This window comes from Pieris rapae, chromosome 22 (assembly GCF_905147795.1).
Source record: "Pieris rapae chromosome 22, ilPieRapa1.1, whole genome shotgun sequence".
Lineage (NCBI taxonomy): Eukaryota > Metazoa > Arthropoda > Insecta > Lepidoptera > Pieridae > Pieris > Pieris rapae.
In genome coordinates this window covers 1,440,672-1,460,650 of record NC_059530.1, presented here as the reverse complement: position 1 = coordinate 1,460,650, position 19,979 = coordinate 1,440,672, and the positions used below count along the sequence as shown (strand labels likewise).

The 19,979-nt window shown below is 33.3% G+C and overlaps 2 protein-coding genes across 2 annotated transcripts; both read left to right on the top strand.

Moving 5' to 3' along the window:
* Positions 1–182: 182 nt before the first annotated feature.
* Positions 183–19,103, top strand: LOC110996697 (xaa-Pro aminopeptidase ApepP). Its single transcript, XM_045633055.1, has 17 exons — positions 183–256; positions 7,803–7,929; positions 8,596–8,767; positions 8,845–8,957; positions 9,422–9,557; positions 9,882–9,977; positions 10,737–10,936; positions 11,391–11,477; positions 11,549–11,638; positions 12,356–12,486; positions 13,103–13,255; positions 14,357–14,486; positions 15,344–15,521; positions 16,232–16,323; positions 17,424–17,537; positions 18,041–18,166; positions 19,032–19,103. The coding sequence occupies exons 2-16, from the start codon at positions 7,834–7,836 to the stop codon at positions 18,164–18,166; spliced, it is 1,914 nt and encodes a 637-aa protein (XP_045489011.1). The 5' UTR covers positions 183–256; positions 7,803–7,833; the 3' UTR covers positions 19,032–19,103.
* On the top strand, positions 397–3,203 carry LOC111001072 (histone chaperone asf1). The gene is made up of 2 exons (XM_022270780.2): positions 397–1,270; positions 2,352–3,203. Exon 1 carries the CDS (start codon positions 622–624, stop codon positions 1,267–1,269), a length of 648 nt encoding a protein of 215 aa, XP_022126472.1. The 5' UTR covers positions 397–621; the 3' UTR covers position 1,270; positions 2,352–3,203.
* Positions 19,104–19,979: the final 876 nt, after the last annotated feature.

Genomic DNA, 19,979 nt, shown 5'->3' with positions numbered 1-19,979 from the left:
CATAAAAATTTAGTAATGTTTGCATCTATTTCTATTTTAGTGATTTTATACGCATATGGTAATCATATCGAAGTTTATCAATAAAAAATTTCCGTTATCATTTCTGTGTCAAAAAGACTAGTACTTAACCTATTTTATCAATATAATTTTACAGTTTTGACATGATGACATCTATGATCTAATTGACGTTTAAGTTTTGACAGTGCCTTGTTGTTGTTCAAGAAGAAACAGGCGTTTAAATTGAAGAAAACTTTAGGTAAATAAAACTTAATTTGATACCTTATTAGTTAGTCGCATAAATTATATATTCAGTTTTGGTTATTTACAAAAAACCGTAGTTAAATATGCTCTTAATTTATTAAACAGAGCCAATTATAAAAATCCAAAGCGATATCTTATGATTGTCAAAATTATAATGACGTATTTTCAATTTTGATCACGTGATACTGTAAATTAACCGCCAAAATGATTGTCACTGTCATTTTCAGCAGGTCGGCATTTTTCTGAATCTCTTTGTAACGTATTTCTTTCTGTTAACAATTAAACGTGTTTATTACAACAAACTTAGATAACTTTCTACTTCAAGCATATAGATTGTTATAAAAAACCGTAACATTCGTAATGGCTAAGGTGCATATAACCAATGTTGTTGTACTTGACAATCCTAGTCCTTTTTTAAACCCTTTCCAATTCGAACTAACTTTCGAATGCATAGAAGAGCTAAAGGAAGACTTAGAATGGAAAATGATTTACGTCGGATCAGCTGAAACAGAGGAGCATGATCAAGTATTAGACACAATTTACGTTGGCCCCATACCAGAAGGGCGGCACATGTTTGTCTTTCAAGCACCTCCACCAGACGTTAACCGAATTCCCGAGAATGACGCGTTAGGCGTAACAGTTGTCCTTTTAACATGTTCATATAGAGGCCAGGAGTTTGTCCGCGTCGGTTATTTTATAAATAATGAATACAGTGAATCAGAACCCGAATTACGTGAAAATCCTCCAGCAAAACCGCAATTCGACAAAGTATTAAGAAATATTCTAGCTTCAGAACCTAGAGTTACACGATTTAAGATCAATTGGGCAGAACCAGATGCAGTACCAACAGATTCTGGTGATGGAAACATAGAATCAACTCATGCGCCTAGCAATGATTCTTATGGGGCATCTTTCAATGCAGATAGTCAAATAAGTGGTATAGAATTTCAAGGAAGCCTTAGCGGATATGGTGATAACTCCAATTCTATTGCTCCTATGGAGTGCTGAGGTAAGTTTGATACTTTTGTAGACTATTATTAATAATATTTTGTTGTTGGTTTTATCTAAATTTTTAAAGATTATAACAAGGATAATTTAATAGAAGTAATATAAAGCATGTGTATTTATAACAGTCCTAAGAGGATGCACTAATTACACTTTCCAAAAGCTTATTCAAGTCAGTCACTACTCGGTTTGGGATAAAGTTCTTAATGGAATTTGTAACATATTGAGTTGTCTTCAGTTTTAAAGTACTACCCCTTAAATGTATATTTTATTTTCTCTCAAAATAAGGAGCTTCCATTCCTTGATCATTGTAGTGACCCATAAGCATTTTATAGGTTTCAATAATATTTCCTCTTTATGGCCTACTTACTTAATCGCTACAATCAAGTGCTTTCAGACCCTCATTTTGTAAGGTTATTTCCTAAGTGGCAGAACACAGAGGTTTCATAGAAAAACTATATTTTCTATTGATTGATCTTTGAAACCTTTCAAGCTTATTAATATCAATATTCTTTATGCAATAAGGATCCCAAATGCTGTAGGCATATGTCTATCTATGTAACATTTATATATCTCCTAACAGTATTCTTGGTGTGAACATCTCACAACAATGATTTTCAACCTAAATAGAGCATGGAATTAGCCTTTTTACAATATTCATTATGAGACCTTCCCATTTCTCATCATAACATAGTAACACTCAAGTCTTGTATGCATACAGGCAGGAACTGCTGTCAACATTGACAATAATTATTGCGCAGATTTTTCTCCTTTCCTATGTGCACTAATTTACTTTCAATGAAAGTAGCTAATGCTTAGTCCAATCAAAAATATCATCTAAGCCACCCTGTATTGCTTAGGATTGAGACAGTAGTTTTCCAAAAAAATGTTGGTGTCATCGGCTAAGATTGAATGTCTATCTCATATCCCATTCATTTATTTGTCTTGAGTCAAATTCAGAATACATAATATAGTACAGGGGCAATAAAAATCTGATTCCCTTCACAAGCTATAAAAAGAAATTGGTAAAATAAAGAATCTGTCTCCTTTATAAAAACTGAAAAGATAATTTGTTTTTTTTTCAGATTGTATATAAAACATAATGAAGACTAAATATGAGCAAGTGGGTCAAAAACTAAATGACTGTTGTGATAATGTTTGTGAAATAATTCGAGGTAATACTATAAAGTGAGGTGTTATTTTAAATGGTATATACATCCATGAGTTTTCTGGCAAAAGTGAATATATCAGTGTTATGATTTTTTGAGAGGAAATAGGAGTCAATCATAAAAGTTTTCATTGTTAGCTTAACAGGCAATGTAAATTTTTCACTGATATTAAAATTTATTATTTATTTTCCAATATTACAAAAGTCTTTTTTTAGTTGGTAGCTTTATACAAATCTCACACTGACTAGTAAATTTTTAATAGTCAGGGAATTTCATCATTATAACTCCAATCTGTATTTGTGGGCCAGGTTTTGATTAAGATGTAATCTGGAGGATACAACATTCACATCAATAATAATATACTTTAATAGCCTTTATTTATATGATTGAAAATACATGCAATTAAAGTCACTTTTGGAAATATTGTCTATATCTTTAAACCACCCTTAACAAACACCCAATGATTTTAAATTATGGAACAGCAAGATTTATTACCTTTATCATCACAAAACATATGGTAACTGTTGATTCTAAATCTTATTGCAATTGATTGATTATGCATTGGTATAGCAGCTGTGCATCATATGGTCACATTACTTTCTATCATAATTTGTTAAAATAGGCCTAATGTCAACTTTCATTTACTGCTATCAAAGGTAATGCCAATTGCTATCATAATAATATAAACAAGTTTCAGTGTATTTAAGTGTGTAACAAATTGTAGATATGTTATTTTTTAATATTAGGCTAATAAAAATATAATGTAAATGTGGTTGTTTTATTACTCTTTAAATTTTCATAATAAACCTGACCATTACGTTCGTACGTATGGTACGGTACGTTCTAAGTCAACTAAAACAATAAAAATGTTTTTTTATATATATAAAACACAGTATCACTTATTCCGTTTAATTAAATTTGTGCCAGTAGACATATCTACTTATCGATAAAGGAGACGGGGAATGTAGCGAGCCTACGTAGTACTACTGAGAAGCCGGCGTAAAAACTGTACTATAATAGGACAAGATACTCCATAAGAATTTCCTTATGTCAACAATGTATAGAATTATCTAATGCTTAAAATCCCAAATGTTTTTTCTATTTTTTACTCGACACTAAATCTTGTCCTCAATATTGATATTTTACAAATATAATTACTATTCTAAAATAAATGGCCAATCCCTAAAAATTCCAAAATTATCTAAGGTTGCTGGTTGTCATCAATAATAACAATACACTAAAAAGGTGTATAGTCCTTATTCCATAGTATTAAAATATATTTAAATTAATGTATTATGCTACGGTCATGGTAATCCAGGTCTACATACTCCGCTCATTTGCACACAGGTAACACTTCGAACCATGAGAATAATAATGTACTTATTTTAAGTCAAACAGTAAATATGTACTTTGAAAGGTCATTTCAGATTGCCAGACCAACCATAAAATTTGACATTATGAGAATAGATTCTGTATAATGATTTTAGGTTTTATTATTAGATAAGTAGGATTAGAAGACCTTTAATTTTTAATCTTATAGATGTATTATAGTGACTAGCTTTTGGTTAGTGAATTAACATGAGTAGTTACCATCGAAAGGTTGTATTGTTGTCAATACAACCTTTCGATTCAAACCTAAAAATAGTTCTAGAGACAAATCATTTAATTAATTGTTAAACGCCCAACCCCATAATTAATCCAAAATCTCAGATTAAGAACAATCTGAGATTAGACCGTGACAGTCGATCGATCTCCTATGTACATCCCAATAACCAAACCCTATGAAGGCAATCCATTTGTGGCGATAGAATGCAATCTCTTCGCTTCTTACACTCATATATGATAATCAATATAAAGTAAATAAACCGTACAAATAATATTAAAATATACATATCTATGTTTAAAACATATCAAATAGCTTTTTAATTATTTAAAAAACTGGTGTAGGATATTGGCACAGTTGAAATGTCATTTTCATACAAAGGTCTATCCACATACACTCCGACCTACAATAGATAGCTTGTATCGACAGATGGCTATTACAATCCGTCGATTGGTTATTGGCACACTTATCAATATTTGGATTAAAAGGTCTATCTCAGATGTCAAAAATGGATTGAGATAGGTTATTGGGTTTGGGCGTTAGATAATTGGTTGAGTATTTAAGGTTTATCTTACAACAATACAACTCTATTCTCTTTGTTTAAATTAAAACTATTAATGAAAAAGACTAATTTCACTTTATCTAAAGTACTCTTTTGTCTCTTTCTGTCAAATTGTTTTACACTGTTGAAAGGGGACAGAAACGGGCTCATGTTAAATCAGTGCTATGTGATTTAGTTTTATGTATAAAGCAAGGTGTTACATTCAGAGATAGATTTTGTAAACATTGACCTTCTGTGCACCAATATTTTTTCTTTCTTTATACGCTATTAACAGTTAACCAAGATATATTTTTAAGTGGTTAAGAATAAACCACTTAAAAATATATCGCGAGAAAATTCGAATGTTTTTTTATGTAATTTATCACTCGTGAGTTTAGATACCCGACATATTATATGTAGTAATAATAAACATTTTAATAATGGGAGTAAAACACTTAAGTTTTATGAATAGATAATATGTATTTACATATAAATTTTCAATATATGTACAAGATAAAGAAATTTTTTTCTTGTAAGCGGATCAACTGCAATATCTCATATTACTAAGCGTACCAGGAAGTTGACCCAAATTTTGTTTTATTAGAAAACTTAAAAGATTCATTTATTTGTTGCACTGATTTTTTGTATTAGTAGGTTTTTATTCTCAATAATATCAACTTTCTGGATCACGGACTATTAATGGTTGTCTTGTCGTATAAAACAAGCCTCATCTTTATACATACAAATAATAATCATTTTCACTTCTACATTATTGCCAGTGTAACGTATTTTTTGTCATCAATTGTTATTCATACTGTGCAAATTAATTATTTTTCCTAAATTAGTAAAGGAATAGTTTCATTATTTTTGTAATTGCCTTCATATGCGAATGTAGACACCTACTTAATTGTTAAAAATGTGGTTTTATTGTATTTCATGTAAGTAATTTTTTGCTTTGATTTGCTTAAATTTACTTGAATTCTTATAAATTGCGCAAACTTAGTATTAGCTGACGTGTGATGTCGAAATTGTTGATAGTAGGTTTATTTTATTGTTTATTACGTGTTAAGCTTACTCACGGCCTGGGGAAAAGGGTGGTGGATGCTAGAATACACAAATTTCTAGGAAATAGTTTTAAATTCCTTAAAGATAAAATGTTCATTGACATACTTTTTAAACTATCATTTGGTGAGCGTATGGCGGTAGTGTACTCTGATTTGAGGGTATACTTGGAGAGTTATCTATACTAATATTATAAAGAGGAAAGGTTTGATTTTTTGTTTGTTTGTTTGTATGAATTGAATAGGCTCCGAAACTACTTGGCAGATTTGAAAAATTCTTTCACTGTTGGAAAGCTACATCATTCCTGAGTGACATAGGCTATATTTCATTTTCAAAAAAATAGGCATCCTTACTAAAATTACGATAACATTAACATTTGTTTATTATTTGATACAATTCTAACAGATGGCGCTGAGTTAAAGGTAGTAGTTTGGCAAGACGACGTTTGCCAGGTCAGCTAGTTATATATATATTATTATAATTAATATGTTATTTTGATTAATGTTGTATTGTATATATTATAGTCTATTTTATTGTGAGTTTAGCCATGTCTGTAACTGAATAAATAAATCATAGACTTAGGAGTCGTTTAAGTATTACGTAAGCAGATTTTAAAACCATTGTTTAAAAACCAGTTGGTATATATTTCAATGTTTCTCTTTTTTAATCTCTTTTAAAATATTGCATGGTGAATTAAAAGAGGTGTATCCACATACAATTTGCGTATTTGGGTGACGTATGATTTTGTAAAGCTACCTCATTAAAAGTATATTATATATAACTGTATAGGAGAGTAGTACAGCGATCGTGGTCTGAGTCGTTCATTATGTCTAACGTTTGATTATATGTATAAAATTCTCGTCTCATGATGTTTGTAATTAAACCCCTCCAAAATGGCTTGACCGATTTTCGTGAAATCTTTTGATACAGCATACATACAACCCTTAATTTTCACCCCTCTACTATTAACCCCTATTTTTTATTTCTTAGTTAAAAACTTATGACTTGAACTCTGAGGTTTATACTTGTAGAGAAAACCTGAAAAGTTTTCATTCTAGAAAACCGAAGTCTCTGGGGTAGCGAAGCAAAATGTTCCATGTTGGTATGAACTTTAAAAGGCTGAGTAAAATCACATTAAGGAGAAACGAAGTTCGCGCACTTAGTTATTAGATAAAGATCGGTCTAACTAACGCCCAAACCCATAAACATATCTCAATCCATTTTTGACCATCTGAGATTGATATTCATCCAACTATTGATGAAAGTGTGCCAATAACCAATAGACGGGTTGTAATAGCTGTCTGTCGATACAAGCTATCCATGGTAGGCCGGATCGGTGTATGTGGATAGACCTTTGTATGAAAATGACAGATTGATGATGATGATGATTCAACTGTGCCAATATCCTATCTTAAGATTTTAAATTACATCAGAAATAAAAAATATAAGTACATATATATATATATATATATATAAGATAAAATAAACACAAAATAAAATTAAGTACCTGAATTTTTTGGTAAAGCAGAAAAAAAACATCATCAATAAAACAGAGAATTCAGAGATCGAGAAAGGCACCCAACAATGCTTTCTCTAAAACCTATCAGCCCACTACCGAATATATCCAGCTCCGGATAAGCTGTGTTCAATCCACTAAAATCGAGAAGAATTGAAACGAAAGTAGCCTGAACTCCTAGGTTGGTTTTGGCAGAAAGATTTAAGACTATTTTAAGTTAACTACGGCTAGTTGAAAGTTTTTTTCAGCTTCCAATGGCGTTATAGTAATATAGGTATAAATATTATAGTAAATTTGTTTGATTAAGGCTCTGTTTCACAATGTATGGATAAAGTACCAAATAGATATGCAACACTCACATTTATTCGGAAGATAAAAGTTCCGAATAAGATACTTCGCGTTTCATGACGAATAGCGCTGAATCTGACAGTCGTGAAACGCAATACTATTGGTTTATCCTACCAATAAGTAATAAATAGCTTATTTGCAACTTATCCAGACATTGTGGAACAGTCCCTTAATCTGTAAAGTTACCGTTTAGGCATAACGAATTCTTAGGTAAAATTCAGTTTCCGTCAGATCCAGAAATGACAGTGCGAACATCGTCTGCCAAAATAATTTTGTTATTTTCCGTTATCGTTACAGAGTCGTCCCGCATGTGGCGTGCGTAGACAAGATGGCGTTACAACGTTTAACAACGCTGCGGGCGTTAATGGCCAGTCAGCCGACAGCACTGTCAGCTTACATTGTGCCCACAGCAGACCCTCATAATGTGAGTTTGAATAACATTAAAAACTTATCTACTTCTATACGCCTATTGGTATAGGCCTCCAAATGTTACCACTTTAAAAAAAATATGTATATGATTATTTTTTTATAGAGTCTGTGTCTATGAGCTTTTCAATTATTAACAAATTAATAAATATCGGGATTTACGCAAGTCGGAAAAAGTAAAAATCCGAGTCAAATTAAGGGTCGTGGCGTTCTGGTTCTGCGTTGGCTCTGCAGCCCCAAAAAGTGTCTTGCCCTCCGAAATGAGAAACTTCTAGCTAGCTGTCCTGAGCTACCTCCTGCTGGCTTTCAGCTCATCGTCCTCTCTGTCGATCCAGCGGTAGGTAGGCTGACTTATTGGTCTTCTATCACAACTGGGTCGGCTCAGGTAAGCTGCCTTCACCGTCCGACCCTGGCCCATTCGCTCAAGCCTTGAGCTCAGCTAATTCTTCTATTTCGGCATGTTTTCAGACTACCATGATCTGTCCTTCCTCCTTGTGGATCCCAGGATTTTACGCAGTATTTTGCTTTCCGCAACCCGAAATTTCTGCTCCTCTATGGCGGTTGGGGTCCAACCCTCGCAGTCGTATAATAGTTTTGTGCTTTTTATCAAAGGTTAATCTAATAAATTAATATTCTCAATATTACCCAAACGTTATTATTGCAGTCAGAGTACATAGCAGATATAGATGCAAGGCGGTCATGGCTAACAGGATTCACTGGATCGGCTGGTACAGCCGTGGTGACAAATGACAAAGCGCTGGTGTGGACTGATGGGCGGTACTACACACAATTTGAAAAGGAAGTCGATTTGAATCTGTGGACCTTGATGAAGCAATGTTAGTATTTCTATTTGACGGATGTATTTGGTGTCTTTGATTTGTATTGCAAGCAACCTTTTAAATTTCTATTACAGCCTTGCCAGATACACCATCAATCGAGAAATGGTTGAGTTCCAATCTGACGGCGGGGTCCGTTGTGGGATACGACCCCCATATTATGAGTAGAGAGGAGAAAACACCATTACAGGTACCACGTGACCTCAAATTCAAAATCATTTATTCATTTAGGTTACACAATGTACACTTATGAACGTCAATAAAGAAATACATATTCAATACTTCTAATTTTACATTTACTGCCAGTTCTCAAATCGAGGGCGTAGAACGGATCAGAACTGGTAATAAACTCTCTACTACTATTTTTAATCGCTAAGTTTTTTTGTTTTGGAATGTTTGTAAGGAGCTGCAACCATTACACCATGTCCCATATTGAGTAATAAAGAATAATAAAATAAAATAAAACAAAGATTTGTCCTCTATCAGCAGTTGACATGTTGAAATAGGAGCACGCACTTACATTCTCGTGGGAACACTATGCAATATTAAGAATTTGTACTACTTAATGTAACATGTATAATAATTGTATACATGTTTATTTAATATACTGTAATAATTTTATAAGAGAAAGAGCTGAACTAAAATATTTTACAGCTAGCCCTGAAGAAATCAAAGATTCAACTTCTAGCAGTATCTAAAAATCTCGTTGATGTAGCAAGAGTGGAACTGAAGAATCCTCCACCAGAAAGACCTCACAACGACATTATGTATCTACCTATTAATTATACAGGTATTATTATTAATATAGGAGTTAAAGACTGTTATTATTAAATAATTAAAATGATAAATAAATCAGTGGCGCTTACAACCTTCTGGGACTGAGATTTCTGATTATGTTTTAGGGTCGTTTTTTTAATATGTAAATAGATTATCGGCCACCGAATAATGCACAAATAAAAAAATAATAATTAAGAAATAAAAAAAGTCCATTAGTGCACAGCCGGGGATCGAACCTACGACCTAAAGGATGAGAGTTGCACTATAAAGCCATTAGCCACTGCTCATAAGTATTAAAAGTGATACAGTACGTTTATACAATATTATTTATTCAAAGGTAAAAGTGCGGGAAAGAAAATTGAGGAGTTGAGAGAGAAAATGTCTGAAAAACGAGCATCTGCATTAATTATTACTGCCTTGGATGAAATCGCTTGTAAGTGTATTTAATATATTATATGTATATGTGTAAAAAAATATGTGTGTTTCATCATCGGACTTCAAGGCTGAATACGATCATCCGTATCGCCTCCGGCAACGCAATTGGGAACCCAAGTGTGTCTATGGCCGGCAGTATCACTTAGCTTCAGGCTCTTCTTTCCCCCTGTTTTATAAAAAAAATTACATTAGTACATATGTAATATAAATTACGACGATTGGAACATATTACCCGTGTTAGACACTGTAGTAGGCACTGGGGCTTGAGATATTATCACTTTTAGGCCGGCAACGCACTCCCCGAGCCAAAAAAAAGAGTGTTAGCATTAAACCGGTTACTAATCCACCTTCGATAAATCCTCATCATATTTTGTACCGAGAGTCTCCTAATGCTCTCCATAGCACCTCATGAAGGTGATTAAGGTGAAAAAGAGTCATATACCCAAGCAAGGAATGCTGGACTGGAATCCTCAGGACAAAAGATAACGTGGCCTCTCAAAATAGACCTGGCAACGAAGCATCGTTAAAGAGGCTAAAGAAGCATGAATGACGTGGAGTGAAGTTAAAAGAGCTGTCCAAAACCGATCAGGTTGGTTATCACAGCAGCCCCGCCTGAGGGACAAAGGACATTAAATCAGGAATGAATCGTTTGGCGTTAGTAGGCTGAGAGTGGTTTTGTTTCTCCTATTCCCTATTATATATAGTTCAATTACACACTATGTTCTGTATCTTCTGTTTATTGATATCTTGCCTTCAGATACACTAAATCTTCGTGGCAGTGATATTCCATACAACCCAGTCTTCTTCTCGTATCTCGTTATAACACCTGCAAAGGTGAGACTCTTTTGGCACGATGGAAAAATACCAGAGACGATTTTAAAGAGCATGGAGAAAGAGGGAGTCCAGATTGAAGGTCTTGCGTATGATCGAGTTGTTCCAATTCTGGAAAATATGGCTGTGAGTTCATTATCTATTTTAATGTACCCTTTAATGTTTTATTTAAATGTATAGTGTTCGTGTAAACCAGTATTGACCTCTGATTTTGAATTCCGTTGAATTCTGACAGGTATCATTTTTTGACATGTCAGATATTACAAACAGTAAAAAACGCACAAGTAAAGATATTTTTTTTAGCGCAGTGATGCCAGCTAATGAATAAAATAAAGTAAATAAAGTTAATTCGATATATTATTCGTGATATTTAATTTTTATTTTTGTATAAGGTCACCTTAAAAAAAGGTCATCGTCAAACATAATAAAATACGTAGCATTTAGTTCGTAGGCCCAAATTATCTCTTATTCTTCGTCTCTTTCTGTCAAACTCTTCGCATTATTATATAACAGAGGAGTACTTTAGACTGATTTGTTTTAGAAATAGAATTTAGTGTTGATGTTTTTTTTTTTTTTTTAGAAAGAGTTGTCAGAAAGCGGTGACGGCGAACATGACATTTGGCTGTCAAGTGAAGCGAGTGAAGCCATACATAGGGCAGCTGGGGGGGTAAGGATGGCACTGTAATCTTGTATTATTAAAATTGTATTATTATTATTAAATAATAATAAATATTTTAGGAGGACGTATTGCAGAAGCCTCTGACTTTGATGTCTGAAGTCTCGCCCGTCGCGCTTATGAAGTTGGTTAAAAACGATGTTGAAATGGAGGTAATTATTGAGATTTATTTTACATAATAGTGTATCAGTCCATGTTTTATATAAGAGTGTCAATGGGCGGCGGTATTTAACATCAGGTGATCTCTTTTCATTAAAAACATATATATACAGTGTAAACTCTATATAACTATAGTGTTCGTAATTATGTTGTATTTTTTATTCATACCTTCCGATATTGAGGTTCCAGATAAAGCAATCCCAATATGTAAACAATTGTACGAAATTTTACCGCAATTTTAACTAATTTCGGCAACTTAAAAGTACTTTTTATTATTTAATTGTCGTTATTAATGCTGTGTACAGATATAATTGGCTATCAGATTTTCAAATGTTGTTTAGTGTGTAGGTAATAACTGTATGTATATAATCAATCTGCTTTCTGTTTTTGTACCTAAATGTAAAAATAAAAATAAATTGAGCGTGGTTGTAATGTATAACGTATATAATGTTATAAAGATGAGTATGGATAATAAGCTACACCAACCAAAGCCGAGTAATTTTACGCTTTAGGGAGTTTCTTGCTACATAGATATACGTTAAATAGAGGGTACAATGTATATTATTTATGTTAGTATTGTCTGGAAGAAACTGCTTGTAACAGCAGGACCGCATCAAAATCTTTAGTATTTATTTTTATCCTGTTTTGTTTTGAACTGTTTTTTATTTCCAAAGAGTGAATGACTTCTAGAATATAGTTTTGGCTTTTAGGGTTTCAGGCAGTGTCATATCCGTGATGGTACCGCTGTGGTCCGCTTCTTCAAATGGCTTCACGATGAAGTGGCTTCCGGTTCCAACGTAACTGAGTTGGAAGCTGATGCTAAATTGTTGAAGTTCCGACAGTAAGTTTTTTATACATATAAATAAAAGTCTTTATTTGAATACACTCCAGCAACTCGAGTCGAGAAGAGCGATTTTTATGAAAGAAAAACGGTTTTTTTTTTTAATTTTAGTTATAAGTTTGTTACATACAGGAAATAATGTACAATCAACTATACATTTTTGTTCAGCTATATAAAGAATCTTTGAAATTGTTTAAAAAAATAGTCTACATCCTGCAAAGGCCTATAATAGGCATAATCATGCATAAATCACACCCGCTAAAATAAAATATGTTTATTGCACTTGGAATACATTAGGAATATTTGGCATCACTTATTCCCTGTCATTAAATGAGTCACAAAATCAATAGCAAATACAAAGAAGACAGAGGGTGTACACTCTACGCCGAGAGAATTTTGAAACAAATATTGCAAATTAATTAGAAGTAGTCAGCCTAGCACTAGTCTCAGGACCTTTTATGAACTAGATAATCGTTAACATAATAAGCCTTTTTTACACAGCTATTCTTAAATTTATGAAAAGGCAGCATCAATCACTGCTCTTTGTCCAGTAGGCTCGTTTGCCCCCCTATCCTATTTTTATTATTACATTAAAAATATAGTTTATCTGTATCAGAGACGAAAAAGACTTTATGGGTCCCTCATTTGAAACAATCCCTGGTGCTGGGGAAAATGGCGCGATCATCCACTACAGCCCATCGAAGGACGGTCCTCAACGCATCATTAGGGGAACTGATATGTTTCTGCTCGACTCTGGTGGGCAATACCGGTGAGATAATTGACAAATATGAATAAATTTTCGCAATTATTTATTTCACCTTAGGGGATTTCTCCGATTACTGTCACACCTTATAACGCGGTAAGCCACCTCTGGTACTACGTTGGTAATCTTTCTCTATAACGTGGTAATGCCCCTCGGTAACGTGGTAATCTCGCTCTATAACGTGGTAATCTCCCTCTATAACGTTGTAAGCTCCCTCTATAACGTGGTAATCTGCCTCTATAACGTGGTAATCTCCCTCTATAACGTGGTAATCTCCCTCTATAACGTGGTAATTTCCCTCTATAACGTTGTAATCTCCCTCTATAACGTTGTAATCTCCCTCTATAACGTTGTAATCCCCCTCTATAACGTAGTAATCTCCCTCTATAACGTGGTAATCTTCCTCTATAACGTGGTAATCTGTCTCTATAACGTGGTAATTCTCCTCTACAACGTGATAATTCCCATCTATAACATGGAGATTTCTCAAAATATATTTATGTTGTCTGAAATTTATTTGAGTTCATTATTAGTTTTGCGTATCTGCACTTGTTTCAATTGTGTTGTTTATTAATCTAAATAACTTATTAACGTGTTTCTAGATTTTGAATTGTTTAATAAATCGTTATACGAGATTACTCATGCAACGCGAATTCCCACTATTGTCTACCGCGTTATAGGGAAGTTTACTGTAGTCGTTTATTAGGTTCAACTTTATTTGGCTTGTATTATCGAAATTGGAATTTATGACTGTGATAAGTCACATATGAAAAAATATCCTACATTTAATTTAATTTATTTCATTATTTACATTTATTACAAAGGGATTGATAGAGTATGTTTTAACATTTATATATAAAAAGTATTGTACGTTTTGCCTTTGGGACGATTCGATGGAGTCAGTTGCCATATAGATAGTTTACTAAAAATTGTTTTAGTAAAGTTTTTCCTATATGTAGATTCATAGGAAAAACTTCAGCGCCAGACCATCTTTTTGACTTCAACTGATTAAGTTGTGAATCTCAAAAACTAATAAGCCGAATTTAATGGAACTTGTGTTTTACAAATTCAAATCTATAAGGAATAGAATTTAAGATAAATTTTCAGAGACGGAACAACTGATATAACTCGGACGCGTCATATGGGCCAACCTAGCGCGGAGCAAATCAACGCGTTTACACGTGTACTTAAAGGGCAGATATCGTTGGGATCAGCACTGTTTCCCAAAGGAGTTAAGGTAAGAGGCTCAACTGATCGCAAATGCGTTACCGACCTTTATTGAGTACTTATTGAAATTATCTACAGGTTTTGAAAATTGGATTTTTGGGAAGTTTGCCTTAATATGAATAAAGAGACGGCAACGCATTTGCGAGCCTTCTGGCAATGTGAGTGTCCATGGGGCGGTATCAGGTGTCACATGAAGTTGACAAAACTATTTTACCTGTGGGTAATAGATAGTATCTATTACTGCGTTGATATATATTTCGCTGGACTTTAACAAATTATTGTATTACCCGTTTAATTCGGTTCCAAAAGTTTTATTTATAGATAATATGTTCCAGTGTTTAAATACAGATTATATCTTTTAAAAATTAACTAAAATTATCCCTTGTAATTTATATATACTGTGTTATTTGTATTTCTTTAGCAACGAAGTGTAAATAAATAAATAAATAAATAAAAGGATACGCATAAACACTTGTTGTTTTAATACTCTGTGTATGTATTTTTATAGTAGTGTGTTTTAATTTAGTATTTTTATTTTAAATTATTAAATTATTTACGTCGGGTCTAAAAGAAATTTTAAGCTGTAAGACTGACGTTTAACCAAATGTAAATTAATTAATAAAGCTTTATATAAATTTGCCGCAATTTTTGTGATTCTAATCCATTGGATTATTTACTCCAGTTCAAACAATTTGTATGACTCAAAACTTGCCATTAAAGAGTGGCGGATAGTTTCTTGCCAGTTCTTCTTGCCCGCTTTACGCCATTGACTTGCGAACTGGTAGTATATGCGAATTGAGACTCTATTTAACATCTTTCTGTTGTATATGAAGTTAATTTGAGTTGAGTTTGAAATATGATTCGCAGGGTAATGTTCTTGACACATTAGCCCGTAAGTCTCTTTGGGACGTGGGACTGGATTATGCCCATGGCACGGGACATGGAGTGGGACACTTCCTCAACGTGCACGAGGGACCATCAGGCATCTCCTGGAGGCCATACCCGCATGACCCTGGTCTAAAACCTGGACAGATATTGAGTAATGGTAAGTATTGGTAATCTTGGGTGTCATGTGGGTACTCGCATTTGAAATGTTTTTAAACTTTATTGGATCAGCTTTGCACGGAAACCGTGATCTGTAAACCTTGACACTAAAACAATCTTTCGAATCATTCTCGATATTGGCGAAAACCGCATTAAATTCCGTACATTGGTTTTTGAGGAATTCCTGTTTTTATCTATACTTAATAATATTATAAAGAGGAAAGGTTTGTTTGTTTGTTTGTTTGTTTGTTTGTATGAATTGAATAGGCTCCGAAACTACTTGGCAGATTTGAAAAATTCATTCACTGTTGGAAAGCTACATCATTCCTGAGTGACATAGGCTATATTTCATTTTCAAAAAAAATAGGCATCCTTACTAAAATTACGATAACATTAACATTTGTTTATTATTTGATAAAATTCTAACAGATGGCGCTGAGTTAAAGGTAGTTTAGTTTAGGTCCGTGTCCTGGTACCAACGTTTCACATAAGTTCTCCTACGGTTTCCCTTGATTAATTTACTACTATGTAATATAACAAAAACCTTAGCCACAGCAACGCTTGGCCGAGTCTGCTATATGATATAAAAGTTAAACGGAGTTAAAGATGAACAACTGAATTCTTTATCAGCGTCGCTATATTATTATGTATGCTTATACATAGACAAGTAAAACTACAAAGAAAATTGACTTTGACCATGATTTCTTTCAGAACCGGGATACTACAAGGTGGGAGAGTATGGCATCCGCCATGAGGACCTGGTGGAGATTATTGACGTTAACAAAAATTCCACTCATCCAAGGGTGAGTCCCATAAAGAAACTGCTTTTAATACCCCCTAAAACACTGCACATTAATCCCTCCCTATAACGCTTTTTCGTATAACTCGGAGCTTTCTCAAGTTATATTTATTTCTATAGTGAGAAATATATAAAGACTTTTTTTACTTACCTTTTTAGTAGCTGCATACCAATATATGGGACATTTAGCTGTGCTATCTCATAGAGTGTGGGCATTCACAATTAAAGAAAAAGAAACTGATTTCTAGGTTTCCCTGCAATTTTTATCTGCATAAAATCTTTCTACTTGCATACAAGTTGCAAGTTGCGGAAAAGAGTGGCGGAAAGTTTCTTGCCAGTTCTTCTTACCCGCTCTACGCCCTTGACTTGCGAACTGGTGGTAAATGTAAATTTACGATTAATTTAATTTGTTTTCCTTGACGTTCATAAGTGTACATGTTTACCTAAATGAATAAAGATATTTTGATTTGATTTGATTTGCATGCAAATTGTAAAGTAGAAACAACAAGTTGCAACTTGCATGTAATAAGGTTCGAACGCAGCCGATTGTGCCTCTTTGTAGCTCGTTCCGCGGTCTCGCTTGCACTTCAAGCCTTAAATGGAACGCCTCAGAGCGAGGTAACGCCGCATGCGTCATGTTTTTTCGTGCGTGCAGCCGGCTCCATCGAATTATAAGACGTTTTCACGTCAAAAAGGAATCCAATAATCGATCAGACTAAGACTAGCACTTACCATCAAAGGTGGTGTGTCTCACTCCAAGCCCTGAATCCTAAATGATGAATGTGGTACGGTTTACGGATATTAAGTGCGCACGCGATGGCGGTTAAAGTTTAACTCTCTTGCACCATTACCCCGGAACAGCACCTAATATTTCCGGTTCGTGTGTCAAAGTCAAATTGAGAATTGACATCCTTCTGTGACTGACACCGATTTAGCGCGAACACGAATTATTCAAATCACTTCTACACAAGTGTGACGTCATACAATGCATGGTACTTGCATAATGGAAACGCGGCTTCTAAAAATATATTTTTAAATTCATTTTTATTCAATCAACGGAATCATCGCAGGAACCACAACTTTTAAATATATATTTGTCCCCAGGCATCAGACCTGCTTGGAAACTATGATGGTCGAGGTGTTCTTGGCTTCTCTACGTTGACAATGGTGCCTCACCACAAGGAATGCATTAATTTGCAATTGCTTGATGATTTTGAGGTGAGATCGTCGAAGCTGATCTCTTTTGTTAAATCGGGAAGTTAAAAATTAATAAATGATACTTTTGGAATGTTAATAATAACCTAATGTTGGAATTGGGTAGATAAGAATGACTAAACGTTGTAATTGGGTGGTTTAAATTACTAAATGTTGTAATTTGGAAGTTTAAATTACTAAATGTTGGAATTTGGAAGTTTAAATTACTAAATGTTGTAATTTGGAAGTTTAAATTACTAAATGTTGGAATTTGGAAGTTTAAATGACTAAATGTTAGGAATTAGGAAGTTAATAGTTAATAAAATTCAATAGCTGACTTACTATTATTAAACTACTATCTTATTTATTCATAAACTGAAGCAGTGATTTGTCTCTTTCTGTCACAATCTGATTACGCTTAGTTAGAAAGAGATAGATTACTTCAGTTATAGACTTTGACTTAACGTTAAACTAATTTTGGTAATAAAATTTCTATGATATAATATGGTATAATTATTTTTTGGCAGTTATCATATTTAAACGGATACCATGCAAGAGTGCTGAACATATTGGGACCGATTCTTAAACAGCGAGGCCTTTTGGAAGATTATAAATGGCTTGTGCAAGAGTGCCAGCCTATGAAGAGACAATAAGTAATCTAGACTATTTATTTCTAACCCAGTTTAAAAAAAATAGTTGTAACATTCACCAGAATTTGTTGTATAGTATTTACTCGTTCCTAAATTAATACATATTATATTATTCTTAATATTATTATTTAACTGAACACTACAAGATTCATCCAAATCAGTATAGTATTTGAGATATGGTTAAAAAGCGCTCTGAAGCGCTCATTTCTGATGCCAGAAAATGTAATATTTTTTACGATTTATTTTTTGGTATGGTATAGAGAAGACTCGATAGTAGAAGCATCTTGTAAAAGAAAATCGAAAGGAATTTTTATATTGTCAACTTATGATTTAATTATTTGGCTAGATTAAAAAAAACAATTTGTGATAGAACATATATATGTATATTTGTTTAATTCTATGACTTCAGTAAATAAATATTCATCATTTCACAAGCACGCCAAAACTAGACAGTATTAGACAGGATATCTTATTTTGAGCACTCACAATGTGTCAAACTTCATACAGAAAAATTGGTTTGACAGCTCTTGAAGATTTTTTTCATTAAAGATTATGGTTTTGACCCTGGGCCACAATGCACAAACCGTGCGGGCCATAATAAAAAAAAAAAAAAAAAAGATTATGGTCGATATAATAACTTACGAATACCATACTTGACGCTGGCTAATGCACAAACAGTGTTAGAGCCAAAGGAAAAAAAAAAAAAAAAAAACTTACGAATAATCTGTGACAGCTATGTGTCACGTTACTGACGTATAAAAGTCGTGTTTTTAGTAATGAATTTTTGCAAATAGTAACACTTAATACTTTTTCACACTCGCAAATTTTATGGTTTATGTAAAGTTTTAATAAAGGCTTTTTGTTTCAGGTACAAGCGGAAACAACGCATATATTTCATACCTACGTATATTTGGTGGCAGTAAATTTTATTCAGCATAAATTGTTTTTTTTTATTCCCAAATCACAAAATTATTTGTCTTTTATATATTTTTCATATATAGACATCACAAACGTCAAAATAATTGTCATAATCATTTTTAATACAGAATATTGAAAAACAAATAAATAAATAAAATACGTTTATTTTGGAACATAAGATCATCTAGGTATCACTTATTCCACGTCAATCAATTCGAACCTGTAAGCATCCCTACTCATCAGCAAAGAAGACAGAGGGTGTTGGCCGAGAGAAAAAGCCGACGTAAAAAACTCTCGGTACTCTTTTAAAAAAGCAAAAAGTAAAACAATATTTAAAACAAATATATCAAATTAATTAGAGGCAGCCTGCCCAGCACTAGTCCCAGGCCCTTTTTTCAACTAGATAATCAATAACTTTATAGTAAGCCTTTTTACACAGCTTTTCTTTAATACATTTCTTAAATTTATTAAAAGGCAGAGATAAAAGAGCCTCTGGGATTTTATTAAAGAAGACTATCCCTTTTCCCAAAAAGGAATTACTAACTTTACATAGTCTAGTACGGGGAAATTGCAGCCTGCGTGTGTTCCGAGTATTGACATTGTGCGTATGTTCTAAAATAGAAACAGATCGTCAACCTAACCTAACCTAAGATGAAAGTCTAAGTAGTAAAACTATTCTAAACCTTATATGACTTATTCGTAGGTATCTTTTTTTCACTCATGTGCTTTTTTGTTTGGTAGTCGTAAACTCGTTTAGGAATTTTTTACATTATCTACAACGAAAATGTGTTTGCCTCTCGTCAAATCAAAGTCAAAGCCACAAATCATTTATTGATATAGGCGCCACGATGTACATTTTTTAACACCCCAAAAAGAAATATACATTGAATGCTTCTAA